The sequence below is a fragment of the Podarcis tiliguerta genome (genome assembly GCF_965153285.1).
Source record: "Podarcis tiliguerta genome assembly, chromosome: 12".
Taxonomy (NCBI): domain Eukaryota; kingdom Metazoa; phylum Chordata; class Lepidosauria; order Squamata; family Lacertidae; genus Podarcis; species Podarcis tiliguerta.
The window spans coordinates 59,159,689-59,176,147 of record NC_139545.1 but is presented as its reverse complement, the minus strand read 5'-3'; the positions used below and the strand labels follow the sequence as shown (position 1 = coordinate 59,176,147).

At 47.3% G+C, this 16,459-nt stretch overlaps 4 protein-coding genes across 4 annotated transcripts in view; 1 reads left to right on the top strand and 3 right to left on the bottom strand.

The window, feature by feature from the left end:
* The window catches only part of LOC310661071 (uncharacterized protein), a 57,223-nt gene extending 55,527 nt beyond the window's left edge, over positions 1-1,696 (top strand). The window contains exon 4 of the mRNA XM_083406834.1: positions 1,246-1,696. Within this exon, the coding sequence (XP_083262960.1) occupies positions 1,246-1,264 (19 nt within the window). The 3' untranslated portion in view covers positions 1,265-1,696. The remainder of the gene's footprint in view (positions 1-1,245) is intronic.
* Positions 1-16,459, bottom strand: part of LOC310660883 (uncharacterized protein) — an 85,638-nt gene that overhangs the window by 34,128 nt on the left and 35,051 nt on the right. The window lies entirely within an intron of this gene.
* LOC310660824 (uncharacterized protein) overlaps positions 1-16,459 on the bottom strand; it is a 41,940-nt gene that overhangs the window by 14,216 nt on the left and 11,265 nt on the right. The window lies entirely within an intron of this gene.
* On the bottom strand, positions 1,295-15,405 carry LOC310660854 (uncharacterized protein). Its single transcript, XM_083406247.1, has 6 exons — positions 15,321-15,405; positions 7,747-8,255; positions 7,467-7,548; positions 7,135-7,214; positions 4,764-4,890; positions 1,295-4,672 (listed from the first exon to the last, which is right to left on the bottom strand). Exons 2-6 carry the CDS (start codon positions 8,161-8,163, stop codon positions 2,793-2,795), a joined length of 2,586 nt encoding a protein of 861 aa, XP_083262373.1. The 5' UTR covers positions 8,164-8,255; positions 15,321-15,405; the 3' UTR covers positions 1,295-2,792.

Sequence of the window (16,459 nt, the reverse complement as noted above, 5' to 3'; positions counted from 1 at the left end):
CATTGTAACTGACAATATTGCCTCCGGGCCCCAACTGGTAGATGATACTTTTGCCTTTGAGCAGCCTAACTATAACATTCCTCATCTATCACTTGGTCCAGAGTCAATACACCTGTTTCCACTCAATTTTTCCATAGTACCATCTTTTTAGCAATTTTTACTATGGGGTTTCCCCACAGAGCGAGTTTGGCATGCGAGTATAGATCAGCTTTATTTTTATTAGGCAATATGTTCCATATCTTTCTAACTGACTTTGTTGTTTCTAGAGTCACCGGGGATTTCAAATATTTTGATCCTAGTATTCTCCAGCCCACCAAAGGGGCTGTATGTGCATATTCTAAGGTCACCCACGTCGGAAAATTAAGACCAACGATGAGTTTCCAGTATTTAATACATGACAGTGTTATTGTTGTTGTTTAGTTGTTTAGTCGTATCCGACTCTTCGTGACCCCATGGACCAGAGCACGCCAGGCACTCCTGTCTTCCACTGCCACCCGCAGTTTGGTCAAAATACATGACGGTAGATAAGTATAAAGGCATTTGCTAGAGTCATTCCCAAAGTGTCAAAAGCTCTTGGAAAAAATCCTCCATAAACTTAGTTGCTTGAGCCCGAGTAGGAGAATTGGTAACCCCATTACTATCCATGAGAGTTGAGATTCCAAAATAGTGAGGCTTTTACTTGAGTTGTTTTCACACAAGACAAGATGCATGTTCTCCCTCTGCTGCTGGCTTTCTAGCTGTGGCCTTGAAGCACACTCCTCCAATCCTCTCCATGGTGCTGATCCTGCCTTCCCTTCCTGACAGCTGGGGACATGAGCACTAAGGAAGTTCTCCGGCTGGTGCGGTGGTCAGTTTCCCTTGGATAGAACACCCATGTACCACTCAAAGACTTTTCATTCTTCCACTCTCACTTCTCTTCAGCCGTGCAATGCAGCAGCAGCAGCAGCAAAAAAAGCTGATCCTATTCTAGGCTGTGACAGAAGCATAGTGTCTGGATTGAGGGAAGAAATAGTCACGCTGTATTCTAACTTGGTTAGACTCCACCAGAGTTCTGTGTCCAGTTTTGGGCACCACAATTTAAGAAGGATATTGACAAGCTAGAACATGCGCAGAGGAGGGTGACCAAGATGATCAAGGGTCACATGGAAGATGGAGCAAGCTTGTTTTCTGCTGCTCCAGATGGTAGGATCCAAATGGCTACACATCAGGAAGAAAATTCTGATGGTGACCTCTCCTTCCTTGCAGGTTCATCCCCAGAGGTTGAACGACTATCTGTCAGGCATGCTTCAGTAGACACTCGAGCATTGCCATGGCCCTGGTAGTCCCTTCCAACTCTACAATTCTCTGTTTCTATGCCTCTCCTGATAGGCATCCTTTGATGGGAAGCGGGATAGTCACACTCATTGAAGCTCTTTCCGCATTGCAATAACTGAATGGTTTCCCCCTTTATGAATTATTTGATGGGAAGTGAGTTGGGCTCTCTGACCGAAGCTCCGTCCACATTCTGAGCACCGTTAGGCTTTGTCCCCTGTGGGAATTCTTCCATGGGCTGTGAGACTTGTCTTCCGGGCAAAGCTCTTCCCACATTCCAAGCACTTATATGGTGTCTCCTCCCTGTGAGTTCTTTCATGTGAAGTGAGATTCTCTTCCAACTGAAGCTCTTATATGGTTTCTCCGCTGTATGAATTCTATTTTTTTTAATCATTTTTTTTAGATTTTTATTTTTTAACAATGTCTATAATCATTACATTACATTCAGATTTCAATTTTCCCCTTCCCTGCGGACTTCCATCAACTTCCATCACTGGTTTATTACGTCTTATATTACATTCTGCTGTTTATATTTACTTCTATATTGTCATATTAAGTGTCCTATTTTTGTAAAGAAAATTGCAAATGTTTATTTAAATCCTGCCAATGACTCTTTTTGTTGTTGTTTCTGCAGATATGATGTAAAAGGTTCCCATTCTTTTTCAAAGTCACTATTGTCTTTTCCCCAACAGTTTATCTGTTAGCTTTGCCAACTCTGCATGGTTCATCAGCTTCTCTTGCCTTTGTTCTGTAGCCTTTTGAGGCTTTGCCCTCGGGTGGGAAAAAATATTGCGCCCGGGAAAGGGAAAATGGGAGTCAACAGACACTCAAGGAATAGTTTCGAAGAAAAAGCTTTATTTCTACCATCCACGAACTGGTAGAAGGAGCAAGTGTGATAGTTCACAAACAAGCACAGAGTATATATTTCCCTTCCACTTCCCTCCCCTTTCTCCTCCTTCTGAAAAGTTTCTGCCCCATGTGTCTCCTTAGCATGAACAGAATGTTCCTGTCTCGGGACTATTTTGGACTCTTGGCACCCTTCCCAGGAAAGGGGAATGAGAGCGGTTCAGCATGTCCAAAGATGTTGCAACTGAATGAGATAAAAGTCAGTTCTCAGGCTTGAGTATTCTTGGCAATGACAGAGCCTATTCATTAGCTTTTTGAAGCCTTCTCGTACCAGTAAAAGAATAACATTTTTCCAATGCATCTTGTGAGAAAAGCAGAGAAGAGCAGAGAAAAGCTGTTTTGGATTCTTTTTCGAAGACAAAAGAAATTTTGGACAGTTTTGACGCCTGGGGTGATTATTGGGGGGGGGTGACTTCGGGCCTAGGTGGGGTCACCTGTCCTCACCTCCTTCAGTTCCTTTGATGATATTTCCCCAGTCTTCCAGTTCTGGAAGACTGGTCCGCTGCATGAATTATTTGCTGGGAAGTGAGATGGGCGCTTCGAATGAAGCTCTTTCCACATTCTGAGCACTGGTATTATTTGTCCCCTGTGTGAATTCTTTGATGGACGGAGAGCTGGGCGCTCTGACTGAACCTTTTTTTACATTCAAAGCACTCATACGGTTTCTCCCCTGTATGAAGTCTTTGATGGGGAGTGAGACTTTCCTTCCAAGCAAAGCTCTTTCCACATTCCATGCACTGATATGGTTTGTCCTTGCTGTGAGTTCTTTGATGGGAACTGAGATGGGAGTACCGACTGAAGCTCTTTCCACATTCCAAGCACTGAAATGGCTTCTCACCTGTATGGATTGTTTGGTGGGACACGAGACCAATTCTCTGACTGAATCTCTTCCCACATTCCAAGCACTCAAAGGGCTTCTCCCCTGTATGGATTCGTTGATGCCGCATGAGACCAGTTCTCTGACTGAATCTCTTCCCACATTCCAAGCACCCAAAGGGCTTCTCCCCTGTATGGATTTTTTGATGGTGCATGAGACCTGCTCTTTGAGTGAAGCTCTTCCCACATTCCAAGCACTCAAAGGGCTTCTCCCCTGTATGAGTTCTTTGATGTGAAGCCAGACAATCCTTCCGGCTAAAGCTCTTCCCACATTCCATGCACTGATATGCTTTCTTCTCGCTGTGACTTCTTTCATGGGAAGTGAGATTTCCCTTCTCACTGAAGCTTTTTCCACATTCCAAGCACTGATACGGTTTCTCCCCTGTATGAGTTCTTTGATGGGAAGTGAGAATTACCTTCCGAATAAAGCTTTTTCCACATTCCAAGCACTGATATGGTTTCTCCCCTGTATGAGTTCTTTGATGTAAACCCAGACTAATCTTCCAACTGAAGCTCCTTCCACATTCCAAGCACTTATACGGTTTTTCCCCTGTATGAATTCTTTGATGGGAAGTCAGACTTTCCTTCCGGGTGAAGCTCCTTCCACATTCAAAACACTGAAATGGCTTTTCCGCTGCATGAGTTGTTTGATGGGATGTGAGATGGAACCTATGACTGAACCTCTTTCCACATTCCAAGCACTGAAATGGTTTCTCTCCTGTATGAATTATTTGATGGCCTGTGAGACTTTTCTTCTGAATGAAGCTCTTTCCACATTCCAAACACTGATATGGCTTCTCCCCTGTATGAATTCTTTGATGGGTTGTGAGGTGGGCACTCTTACGGAACCTCTTCCCACATTCCAAGCACTGATATAATTTCTCCCCTGTATGAATTCTTTGATGGGAAGTCAGATTGTCCTCGCGGGTGAAGCTCCTTCCACATTCCAAACACTGATATGGTTTCTCTCCAGTATGAATTCTTTGATGAAGAGTGAAATGATCCTTCCGACTGAAGCTCTTTTCACATTTCATGCACTTATAGGGTTTCTCCTTGCTGTGAGTTCTTTGATGGCCTGTGAGACTTATCTTCCGGATGAAGCTCTTTCCACATTCCAAGCACTGATATGGTTTCTCCCCTGTATGAATTCTTTCATGGGCTGTTAGACTGACCTTACAGGCGAAGCTCTTTCCACATTGCAAGCACTTATAGGGTTTCTCCACGCTGTGAGTTCTTTTATGGGAACGGAGATAGGATTTCCGAATGAAGCTCTTTCCACATTCCAAGCACTGATATGGTTTCTCCCCTGTATGAATTCTTTGATGAAGTTTGAGATTATCCTTCCGACTGAAGCTCTTTCCACATTCCATGCACTGATACGATTTGTCCTTGCCGTGAGTTCTTTGATGAGAACTGAGATTGTAGTACCAGCTGAAGCTCTTTCCACATTCCAAGCACTGATAGGCTTTCTCCCCTGTATGAATTCTTCTGAAGCTTTCTATACACTCCAAATATTGATACCGCTTCTCCATTGTGTAGATTTGGTCTCCCTCATTCTTCCTTTCTGATTCATCACCATCTGCAACAAAAAAGAAACGGATCACAGCCTCAGGGACTGAATTTCAAAAAGAATTCCAAAAGAGATATTGTAATCCAAAAGGCAGCCTTACCAAGAGATTCCATGATCCCACGATTCTCCTCCATTACTTCCTTATACAGAGCTCTTTGGTCAGGATCCAGCAACTCCCATTCCTCATCTGTGAAATGAACAGCTACATCTTCAAAGCACACCAGACCCTAAAACAAAAAGGGAAAGGTCCCCTTCTTAGACAACATACAGATTATCTACTACACATTGCTCTGTTGTTTTCTGCCTGTTCATTGCTATTTTGTTTTAATGTAATTGTTTTGCTGTACATTTTTATTATGGATGCATATTTTAATGTTTTAACAAAACCGTGTTTTTTTGGTGTATTTTAATGACTGGTAGGAATGCGGGTGGCGCTGTGGGTAAAAGCCTCAGTGCCTAGGGCTTGCCGATGGAAAGGTCGGCGGTTCGAATCCCCGCGGCGGGGTGTGCTCCCGTTGTTCGGTCCCAGCGCCTGCCAACCTAGCAGTTCAAAAGCACTCCCGGGTGCAAGTAGATAAATAGGGACCGCTTACTAGCGGGAAGGTAAACAGCATTTCCGTGTGTGGCTCTGGCTCGCCAGAGCAGCGATGTCACGCTGGCCACGTGACCCGGAAGTGTCTGCGGACAGCGCTGGCCCCCGGCCTCTTGAGTGAGATGGGCGCACAACCCTAGAGTCTGTCAAGACTGGCCCGTACTGGCAGGGGTACCTTTACTTTACCTTTTTAATGACTGGTATTAAGCTTTTGGGGGAATGGATGGAATGCCACATGGTGATCTTCAAATACCGTATTTTTCTCTCTATAACACGCACATCTTTTCTCCTACAAAGGAAGGGGAAATGTCTGTGCGTGTTATTGAGCGAATGTGTGGTCCCTGGAGCTGAGTGACCCGAGTGCAGAGGCAAAAATCAGATCGTGCGGAGGAGGGAAGGCTGCAGAAGCGAGGCTGCTGCTTTCCTGCATTCTGCCTCAGAGTCTTACTGCCCACCCGCTTCTGTTTTCAGTTGCTGTGTTTGCTCAAACGCAACAAAGAGCAGGGAAATCCCCTGCCCTCCTGGCAAGCAGAGGGGAAAGGAAAGGATCGCGTCCTTCCTTCTAATTCCTTCCTAGTCACACTGTGCGCAGGCTCCAGCCCACCCGGCTCAGGTTCCGTCGGCTAGGAGCGCAGCCAACAGCCACCACCTCCTCCTCTCCGTGCTCCAGTGCTGCGTCCAGCATTCTAGGGACTCGCAGGCAGCTGGAAAACATGCAGGTGGGAGAGAGGGGGGGAGGCTGGCTTGGGAGGGGGGAACTTTTGCCTTCCTTTCCTCCCTCCCGCTAAACCCCTCTCCTGCATTGTTAGCCAGCTGCTTCTCCGCACACCCCTCTCGTGCTCCTTGTCCCTTTTGTTTTTCCTTCCCTCCCCACTTAAAACGTGGTTACAAAGCATGGATCCACATGGATCCTCAGGATCTTTGCATTGGGTCACCCCAAATTCACCATCAGATCACATAGCATGTCCATGGCTACAGCCTGCACCAAAAAAATCACGCACCCACTGTTGCCTGGGGCTGCAATGGTGCAAAAACGTGGTTACAATGCGCAGATCCACATGGATTCTCAGGATTTTTGCATTGGGTCACCCCAAACTCACCGTCAAATCACATGTCTGTGGCCACAGCATGAAGCACAAAAATGATACATCCACTATTTCTTTCAGAATTTTTCTTCTTGTTTTCCTCCTCTAAAAACTATGTGCGTGTTATGGTCAGGTGTGTGTTATAGAGCGAAAAATACGGTAATTCTCTCTGCTCATCGATTCCAGTTTCCCAGATGGAAGGATCCTCTTTTTGCTCTTCCCATCTACTGTTCTGGAGGTGGGGGGAACCTTCACAATGCATTAAAGTCAACTTCAGGGGGTACTGCGTGTCACGGGGAGGGGAATGAGGGGAAAGGTGAATTCTGGCCACTGTTTTTATGATTTGTCAACTATTTAGAAGCCTATTTTAGCATTAAATGTTTAATCTGTAAATAAAACTGCAACTACTGATAAATAATACAGTGGTACCTCGTATTACATACGCTTCAGGTTAAAGACTCCGCTAACCCAGAAATAGTGCTTCAGGTTAAGAACTTTGCTTCAGGATAAGAACAGAAATCGTGCTCCGGCGGCACAGCGGCAGCAGGAGGCCCCATTAGCTAAAGTGGTGCTTCAGGTTAAGAACAGTTTCAGGTTAAGAACGGACCTCCAGAACAAATTAAGTACGTAACCAGAAGTACCACTGTATTAGCAACATTCAGGAGGCTAGTCAACGTGAGGTGATTGTTCACCATTCTCAGAACATAAGGCTCCTGCAATGGCCTTTACAGCCAAGAGAAGGAGGAGAGAGATTCATTAGGGACTCTTTCGCCACAATCCTTCATTCTCCCTACCTGATCTGGTTCCATGGCTGCTGCATCTCTGCCTTCATGCAAAGATGGATAAGCATCTCTTGCCAGCATCATTCTGTCACCTGTGAGAGACAAAGGTAAGTGGCAGGCCATTTCCACATGCTTCTCTTAGAGGTGAAGCAGTGCATCTCTAACAACAGGTGGGCCTGTAAAAAAGTCTCACCTACTGAGTGCATTTTGACATTTGTATCTTAGCTACGTAAAAATACATGTCCCCACTTTGGGCTCTTGGCCCCTAGTGTCCTCCCCACAGATTAGTGGCAAAATCTACAGAATGTGTGACCAAATGGGAAAAAACCCTCCTTCCTCCTTACCCAGTGGTCTCTCTTTGGCGCCCAATGGAGTCATCTCTGCCTCAGAGGAATCCAGGCCCGTTTCTGCAAAGATAATCTTTCCCTGAAAGGGCAAAAGGGATTGGAAGCAGAATAGAGAGAAACATTAGAAAAGGACTGGGAGAGGCAAAAGCTTTAGGGGTACCCAATCTCATTCCTTGGAGGCTTTCCAAAAAAGGTTGGGGGATTAAGAGAGAATTTTGGGATACTCTCTCTCATGTTCAGAGCCCCTCTGGAATATCCAGGGGAAAGTCTCTCTCACCTGCTTTCTCTCTGCCTGCTTCCTGTCCTCTGCCTGACTCAGGAGGAATCCTCCGGCCAGGGCAACTGCCTGGGAACTGGTCTCCGCTCCACATTCCCTCACCCAGCTCTCCATCTCTGGCGGAAGGACAGCCAGGAACTGCTCCAAGATCACCAGGTCCAGCATCTCAGCTTTTGTGTGCCTTTCTGGCTTCAGCCACTGATGGTCAAGGTTGTAGAGTCGGCGGCAAACCTCTCGAGGTCCTTTGGCCTCCTGGTAGCAGAACGGCCTGAAATTTTGTCTCTGCACTTCTGAGCTGAAGGTGTCCTTCTCACCCAGGATCTTCTGCATGGAGCTATCCCAGAATCCCCCACTGCTCCCAGTTTGGATGGCATGGCCTCTTCCTGCTTCAGGGCCAGCGGACTCTGATTCATCCATCTGGGCTCTCTTGAAATCTCCAAGAAATTGGAAGAAAGCTCTTGGTCCTACTGCCAAGTTCTGTCTTTCCTAAGTAGAGGCCTTTGCAAATCCTACAAAGCAAAGACGTTGTTCTGTTATGAAATTGATACACAGCCAGGAAAAGAAGAAGATTTCCGGAATATTATTAGGAACCAGGGCTGGACTGCAACACAGCCCAGGCTCTGAACTTTCTTTTTCAAAAAAGGAAAAGGAGAAGCCGGCGTCCAGCCCTCCTAGACGTTACTATGCAAAATGTGCAGGAAACATTAGGAAGATCTGTCAAATGAATCAGCCTAGTTGCTCCTGCCTTTCAGTGTTTTCAGTCAATGAAAGAAGTCAGAACTGTGATTGACAAGTGAGTCATTTCTACAAGTCTAATTTTGACACTAGGCTAGAGCCTCTGCAGCCGCTGCAACCTTCCAACATTTTGACCTCATCCCCAAAGGAACACTCTCCCATTGTCTCCTGAGGCAGATGGCTGCCAACCAACCAACCAACCAACCCACCCTGGGATCCTCAAGAGCTGCTCTCCCTCCCTCCCACAGTGCAGTGAGCATTTCCTTCCTGCTTCTGTCTCGTTTTCTAGCCACTTGGAATGTGCAAAGTTCTCAAGACAAACTGCTGGGGTGGAATCCCTTTTTCTTAGGTCTGAGGGCCAAAGGATAGCACTATAAACAAGTGAGAAGGGCTCACATTCCTCCTATGATTGTAAATAAATTCTCTGTTTGGAAGTGCCCCTTTCCAGCTCCGGCCAGCTTGCCAACCACTGTCCGCTTGGAACAGAGATGACATGGCCAGGGTACTCTCTGCTGTGGATCAGATAGGATCATCGCAATGCCCTCTAAGTGGAACTGCTCTTGAGGAAGGTTCAGAATCTGCAAGAGATTGTTGGCTGGGCTCACTTTCTTTATGAAGGGCATTTATTTCCCCCCTTTTTCTCCAAGGAGCATCCATGGGTCTACCCCATCTCATTGAATCCCTCCCATTACAACCCCTGAGAACACATTTAATTCCTGTTTTAAAACAGCTGCATTGGTGGTCCCTTCATTTCCAGGTCCAATTCAAAGTTCTCACAGGAGTATAATATAATAATAAGAATTTATTATTTACACCCCACCCATCTGGCTGGATTTCCCCAGCCCCTCTGGGAGGCTTCCAACCAAATATTAAAAACACAATACAGCATTAAACATTAAAAACTGCCCTAAACAGGGCTGCCTTCAGGAGGGGTTCACTTAGCCCCCCCCCCCAATATGTGAAGAACCACCTTCTTCCCTACAGATCCTTTTGGCTGTGAAATTTGGCAGAGGGGGCCCTCTTGGTAGTTTCACCCCCTTGAGAGTCTTGGGTGGGGGTGGCACAAAAGAAGGCATCCTGGGGGCAGACCCCCCCCTTGGGGGATTCCCTCCCCACACAGGCACCTCCCCTTCTTTCCCAAGGCCTCTGACAACGGAGGACCCGGCCTATTCCTCTGATTAGTAAGTAAGTAAGTAACTAGACTTTATTTGCATAGCCGACAGGCCATAGCATCAAAGGACAAACACCAACAGGAATACATTACAGATATAGTTACCATAAAATCTTGTGACCTATTAAAACCGTAGGTAAATTATTAATCTCAGTACTTAAAACTTGGCAGAAGTAATAAAATAATAATAATAAAACATAATGATAATAATCATAAAAACCTAGGCGAGGAATCCGGGTGACGACACTGATATCATTCAGATACCAGCTCTCAGTCTCATTGATCTCTTGATAAATTTGGCAACCTTCTCTGTTGTCGAGCTGTTCTGGTTGGCTAAAAGTGAGAACAATTTGGCTTCGCAAGAGCGGCCCGGGATGGCAGATAGGAGTGGCGTAATGGTCTCGTCCCTGAGATCTTTATATAGGGAGCAAGACAAGAGAATGTGTGACACCGTCTCTACGTAGCCAGCTCCACAGGGGCAGAGCCGGTTTTTGAATGGAATTTTTTGATATCTACCTTCAAGAACAGCTGAGGGTAACATATTTAGTCTGGCCAGTGTAAAGGCCCGCCTAAGTTTTGGAATGGTTAAGGTAGACAAATAAGGTGCCCGAAAATCAAAATGGGAGGGGGGCAGATAAGCGTACCAAGCACTAAATTTCTTAATATAGGCCAGATTATTCTGCTGCTCAATATCCTTCATGCGCTGATCAATAATGGTTTTTGCCTTGGGGAGACCCGCTTTCAGGAGATGCTGTGCTTGTAGGCCACATGTAAGTAGTTTTTGATGCACTACTTTGGACCACCGACTTCTATGAGCATCTCGTGCTACTAGAGGTAATAGTCTGGATGGGTTTAAATTTGAACGAAGCCAATAGTTGAATGTTCTTATCCAGGTCCGGGTCTCGATGGAGAGGAGGCCAGTCTCCAGCCGTAGGGCCGCATTTGGTACGCATGATGGAACGGCTAGAATCTGTCTTAAGAATTTAGACTGGACTGTTTTCAAGTGTGCGGCAATGATTTCCCGTCCAGATTTGGGCCCCGTAGAGTAATTGCGCCAAGGGTTTTGCTTGAAAGACCTCCAAAGCTGCTGGGATATGTCTGCCCCCCTTCGTAAAGTAAAAGCGAGACAGTATTTTGACGCTTTGAGATGCTTTTTCCCTAGCATATTTATGGTGGGCCTCCCAGGCCCCTGTTGACTGGAAAACTACTCCGAGGTATTTGAAAATTTTGACCTGTTCTATTGGCTGATTGTCCATCTCCCATCTGTGATGTCTGTGTCTCCTAGCGAAGACCATGACTTTGGTTTTTTGGTGATTAGCCACCAATTGATCTCTCCTGCAGTAAGCTGAGAATTCTCTTAGTAGCCTTTTGAGGCCTACTTTAGTTCGTGATAAGAGAACCGCGTCGTCCGCATAGTTCCTCTGATTATTATTTGTTTTGACATTTTAAAATATTTTTAAATGGTTGCAATCTGCTATGGAACAGTGGTAATAGTAGTGAAAATACCAACAAACAATAATAAAAATAATAATAACATAAAGCCTCAAGCATGGGGAAAAAGCCTCAAGTTACACACAGACCTTCCAGAAACGGGGGTGTGGGGTGTTGGAATCTGCAGTTTTGAGCATTTGCCTCAATCTCAGGCGCTGACCTCTAATAATGAACCATATGTTGCAGATATTCCTGTAAACTAATTGTGAAATACAAATGACAAGAGAAGACTCGGTCAGTTTATCTGTATCCTTTCTTCTTCCTAGCTTTCTCCTTTTGCTTTTTCCCATGAGGTATTTTCCCTCAGAGCCAGAGCAGAGTGTGGGGCTGCAGTGCCTCCGAGGTTCCAGCAGAGGGCGGAAGGCCCCCTCTCTCTTTCTGATTGGCTGCCAGCCCTTTTGGAGGGAAAACCCAAGAAGCCCTTTCTGAGGGAGAGAGTTGGGCAGGGCCTGATCTGAGAGGGGAGAGGGGTATTATTATTATTATTATTATTATTATTATTATTATTATTATTTGGAGAGGCTCTTTTCCGAGGGAGAACTGGCTCTGATCTGGGGAGAATCTCTCTAGCAAGAAGATGGAGTCTCACAGCTTAGACAGGAAGATGACCCAGTGGAGGGTCTGGGGAGAATATGGAGGCAGGAATTAATCTGGAGGGCTGAGTCTGAGGAGGCAGGAGAGGGAGGAGCTGTGGGAAGACGGACTAAACCAGGGTCTCCTTCCAGTCAGGAGGGGAGAGATCTCCTAGGAAAAGAAGACCCCCTGTGGTGATGTTAGGAAATGGCCTGTGAGGGACATTGGAGCCAGAGTGGAGTGTGGGGGTGCAGTGCCCCCGAGGTTCCACCAGAGGGCAGAAGCCACTCTCTGTCTCTCTCTCTGATTGGCTGCCAGCCCTTTTGGAGGGAAAATCCAAGGAGCCTTTTCGGAGGGAAAGAGTTGGACAGAGCCTGATCTGAGAGGGGAGAGGGGGAATTTATTATTATTGTTGTTGTTGTTGTTATTATTATTATTATTATTATTATTATTTGGAGAGGTTCTGTCTGAGGGAGAACTGGCTCTGATCTGAGAGGGGAGGTGGGGATTGGGAGAGGGTTTTTCTGAGGCGAAGGAGCCTCACAGCAGCTTAGATAGTAAGGCGACCCAGTGGCGGGTCTGGGGAGAGTATGGAGGCAGGATTTAATCTGGAGGGCTGAGTCTGAGGAGGCAGGAGAGGGAGGAGCTGTGGGAAGACGGACTAAACCAGTCAGTTGGGGAGAGATCTGCTAGGAAAAGGAGACCCCCAAACCAAGAACAAGGGCTGAGAGGATCCCCTGGGTCTGTGGGAAATCCCTCAAGAGTGGGATGGCTAAGAGAGAGGCGGAGGGGGGGGGAATGCCCCTCGCTCAGGAACCAAAGTATTAGGCTAAGAAGGAAGCTGTGCTGCATTAAAAGTATTTAAGTGTAACCCTGGTCATAACTAAGTAAATGAACAGAAACCAAGTTAATTCTTTTACCTCCTATGGTAGAAACCTTAATATTTAACTGAAGTGCAACAAGTGAGCTTTTTGCAACTGAAGTTGCATATACTACAGTGAGATATTTCTATTTAGTTTAAGTAATAAGCTAACTTTTATTTGAAAGAACGCATCTCCTGACCCCAAATTTGTTTCATGGACCTCTTCTTTTTGTAAATAAAACTGTTCTTGTTCGTTCAGCTCTTCCCTAAGACTCTAAATCACTAAGTTTCCCCTCTCACAAGATCCTCACAAGGTAGCCTGTGGGAAATTGCAGAAATTCGTGTAATTTGCATACCATGAGGTGGGTTTGCTATATTTAATGGGGGGCAGTTAGTGGAGTGAATCCACTCCTTTATTAGTTGATGGTCATTGGTGGGATCCAAGAGCCCAAAGAAGGGTGCATCAATTTTCACATAACTAAAATAAGAAATGGCTGCCAGTGTCCCAATGCCCTCGGCACGTGAGGCTTTTTCTGTGGCCCATCTCTCGTTCGCCATGCACAGCTCCACCTTTCTCATTCACCTTTCTGTCTCACAGATGGCGGAGGGATTCTGGCAAGACCGCCTCATCCATCTTTTCTTGGTGGCGGAGGAGAAGTCGCGGCTGTGGAACCAGATGAGGTGGGGAGAAGGAGCATGGGGGTGGGGAGGCCGGGGGGTGTAACGAGGTGGGTCTGCTATATTTAATGGGGGCCAGTTAGCGGTGTGAATCCGCAACACATGGGGGGGGGAGGTAAAGCCTAAACAGGGGTCAGCAATCTTTTTCAGCAGGGGGGCGTTCAACTGTCCCTCAGATCTTGTGGGGGGCCAGGCTATATTTTGGGTGGGGGGGAATCAGCGAATCCTATGCCCCACAAATAACCCAGAGATGCATTTTCAAAAAAAGGACACATTCTACTCATGTAAAAACACGCTGATTCCCAGGCCGTCCGCGGGCCGGACTGAGAAGGCAATTGGGCCGTATCCAGTCCCCGGGCCTTTTTGCCTACCCATGGCCTAACAGAATTATAGAAATGCAGTACAAAAAGTAATCAAAATAACATCCAGGAGAACACATAAAGCCTCTAGCATGAGATAAAATAGTCTCAAGTTACACCCAGAGCCTCAAGAAACAGCCATGGAGTGGCTGGAATCTGCAGAGTTTTGAGCATTTGGCTCCACCTGGTTGACTTTAATGTAAACAAAAATCATTATCTTTGTTTGGAAGCCCTGTCCCATGTTCATCAATGAACCAGCACTTTATATTTTTTTCACTGGTAACAAGCAAGGAAAAGGGACTGTTTCCCCATACTTAATCTAAGCACAACCCCAGGGGCTCCTGACCAGGTGTTTGGTTATGTGATGCTCATTGTTATCTGTTAATTGCTCTGTCCTGTTGGCCCTTTTTCTGCTTTTGCTTAAACCTATTCACAAAGCAAGAACTCAGACACTGCCTGACCTCTAATAATGAACTATATGTTGTAGATATTCCTATAAACTTGTTGCACTATTTTTGTGATACACAAATGAGAAGACTTGGACAATTTCTTTGTATCCTTCATTATTCCCATGATCCTTGTTATAAAACTCAATTAAAAGTTATTCCAAAAAGACAACACACACTCCCAGCCCCCCCCCCCGGGCTGCATCTGTAAAGCAGGATGAGACCCCTTTAAAGAGTCCATAGAATCCCAGGAACCGAAGTTCGTAAAGGGTGCTGAGCGCTGCTGGGAGAGGTTCCCTTGGAGCAGCTAGGCAACCGTCCTCCTTGCCAGGAACTCAGGAATTACAGCTGGTGGGAAGAGGGTCTCCCAGTAACTCTCAGCAGGGGGGGGGGGCTGCCCCTTTCACCCCCATCCCTCCCAAGGTTCCCTCCCTTCCCAGCAGGTCTTGGATTCCTTGGGTGGGGAGACCTCTGGTGGTTCTCTGTTCAGGGCTTCCTGGTCCGTCTCAGAAGATCATTTGGACACCTGAGAGGCTGCATGTCTGAACGGGCGCACCTGGGTCAGCCAGGAGTCTGGATAAGACCCCTGTCTGATGAACGGGGGTGGGGGGTGGGGAAAGCTTTCCTTCTAACTGGAGGAGAAGGGAGGGTTCGCTTGCATCCGGGTCCTTGAAATGGATGCAGAAAATCAGTTTCTTCCAAAAGCGCCTGGATCTGGTCTTACTCAAGACCCTTGCTGAGGAAAGGGAGATTAGCCACTGGCCGGGAGTTAGTTAGGATCTCTGAGTCCAGGGAAGGTTTCTTAAGGGGTGGATTCACCCCGCCTCCTCCAAGCAGGAAGGGACCACCCACTCCTGCAGGGGGGCCCTGACCCCCCCCCCTGGCCCAGCCAGCCCCTCCTCCCTGCTCTTCCTCCTCCTCCAAGAGAGGCTAAGACTGATCCCAGCACTTAGTCCGCATCCTCCAGCCTGACTGACTGAAACTCAACAGGACGAGACTGGGCTCTGGACACCCAGGAGACTCCTCTGCTATTGCGGCAAACTCAAGTCTGGGAGGATGAAAGCCATTGCTTCCCCACAAAGCGGTGAGCAGCCTTTGCTATGAAGGAAGGACAGAGTTGCAGCCCTCCTGCAGGGAGCAAGGAGGGGGCGCAGGACCCTGGGGGGCACGCATGATCTGAACACGGCCCCCCTGCATCCCCGCCTGCAGCCCTGGGACCCCCTTCTCCCCCAAAGGGAGGAGAGAGAGAGGAGACTCACCCGATTGCAGCAGGAGCCACCCAGGCAGCGAAGCTTGCAAAGGAGACACACAAAACAGCCACGCCCCGCTTGCAGGAAGTGACCTGCCCCCCCCCCCCAATTCTCTCATCTCTCTAGGAATTCAGCTCAGTTCCTTTTTACCCTTGGCGAGCCGAGCGCCCCCAGCTCATCCCCACCCCCACCCCTCTCTGCGTTTTCTTCCTCCAGAGCCGGAAATGCTGTATTTTGGGGGATCTGAGCTGGTCTCTCCCTTGGCCAGAAAAAGCTTGCAGGGGAAGCGTGCCCCCCCCCCCGTTGGGCTGCATCTCCTTTCATCCCCATCCTTGCCTTCTGATTGGCTGTAGCGGAAACCAAACACGAATGAACCAGATCCCACGTGCAGCTGAGCCACGTTCACGGATCGCCCTTCCCCGCAAGGCTGCGGGCCTGGCGAGCTGAAGGGAGGGGTTGAAGGTGGGGGGTCCCAGGGGGGGGGGTTGCTGTTGGAGTTCTGCGCATCCTTAGAGAGAGCCAGTGTGGTGTGTGGTTAAGAGCGGTAGATTTGTAATCTGGTGAACCGGGTTCGCTTCCCGCTCCTCCACCTGCAGCTGCTGGGTGACCTTGGGCCAGTCACACTTCTCTGAAGTCTCTCAGCCTCACTCACCTCACAGGGAAAGGAGACTGTTAGCCGCTTGGAGACTCCTTAAAAGGGAGTGAAAGGCGGGATATCAAATCCAAACTCCTCCTCTTCTTCTTCTTCTTCTTCTTCTTCTTAAGCTTAGGGAGAGGAGATTGGGGAGTTGTTGTTTTTTTTGGAATGTATCTTTTTAAAAGATTTTCTTGGCTTACAAAAGTGTTTGCACTGTCTCTCTCTTTTTTCCAAGTAACATTTTTTATAGATCAGTTTCATTTGTTGAGAGATTAGGAAGACTAGGGGGAAAGAGGCTGAGAGGGAAAAGGTGAGTGGGGGTGGGTGGGGTGGTGATGTTTCTATTTTACTTAATATATGTGGGGTTTGGTGTCAGCGTTGCTTGTGCAGGTTCTCTGCTGTTCACTTGTGTTCCTTTGGTAGTGAGAGAGGTTGGGGTTGGCCTAGGGTGTGGTTGTTTGCTTGTGGTTGGCTGTGGTGGTCTTTGTTTTCACGTGTGAGCGGGGTGGGT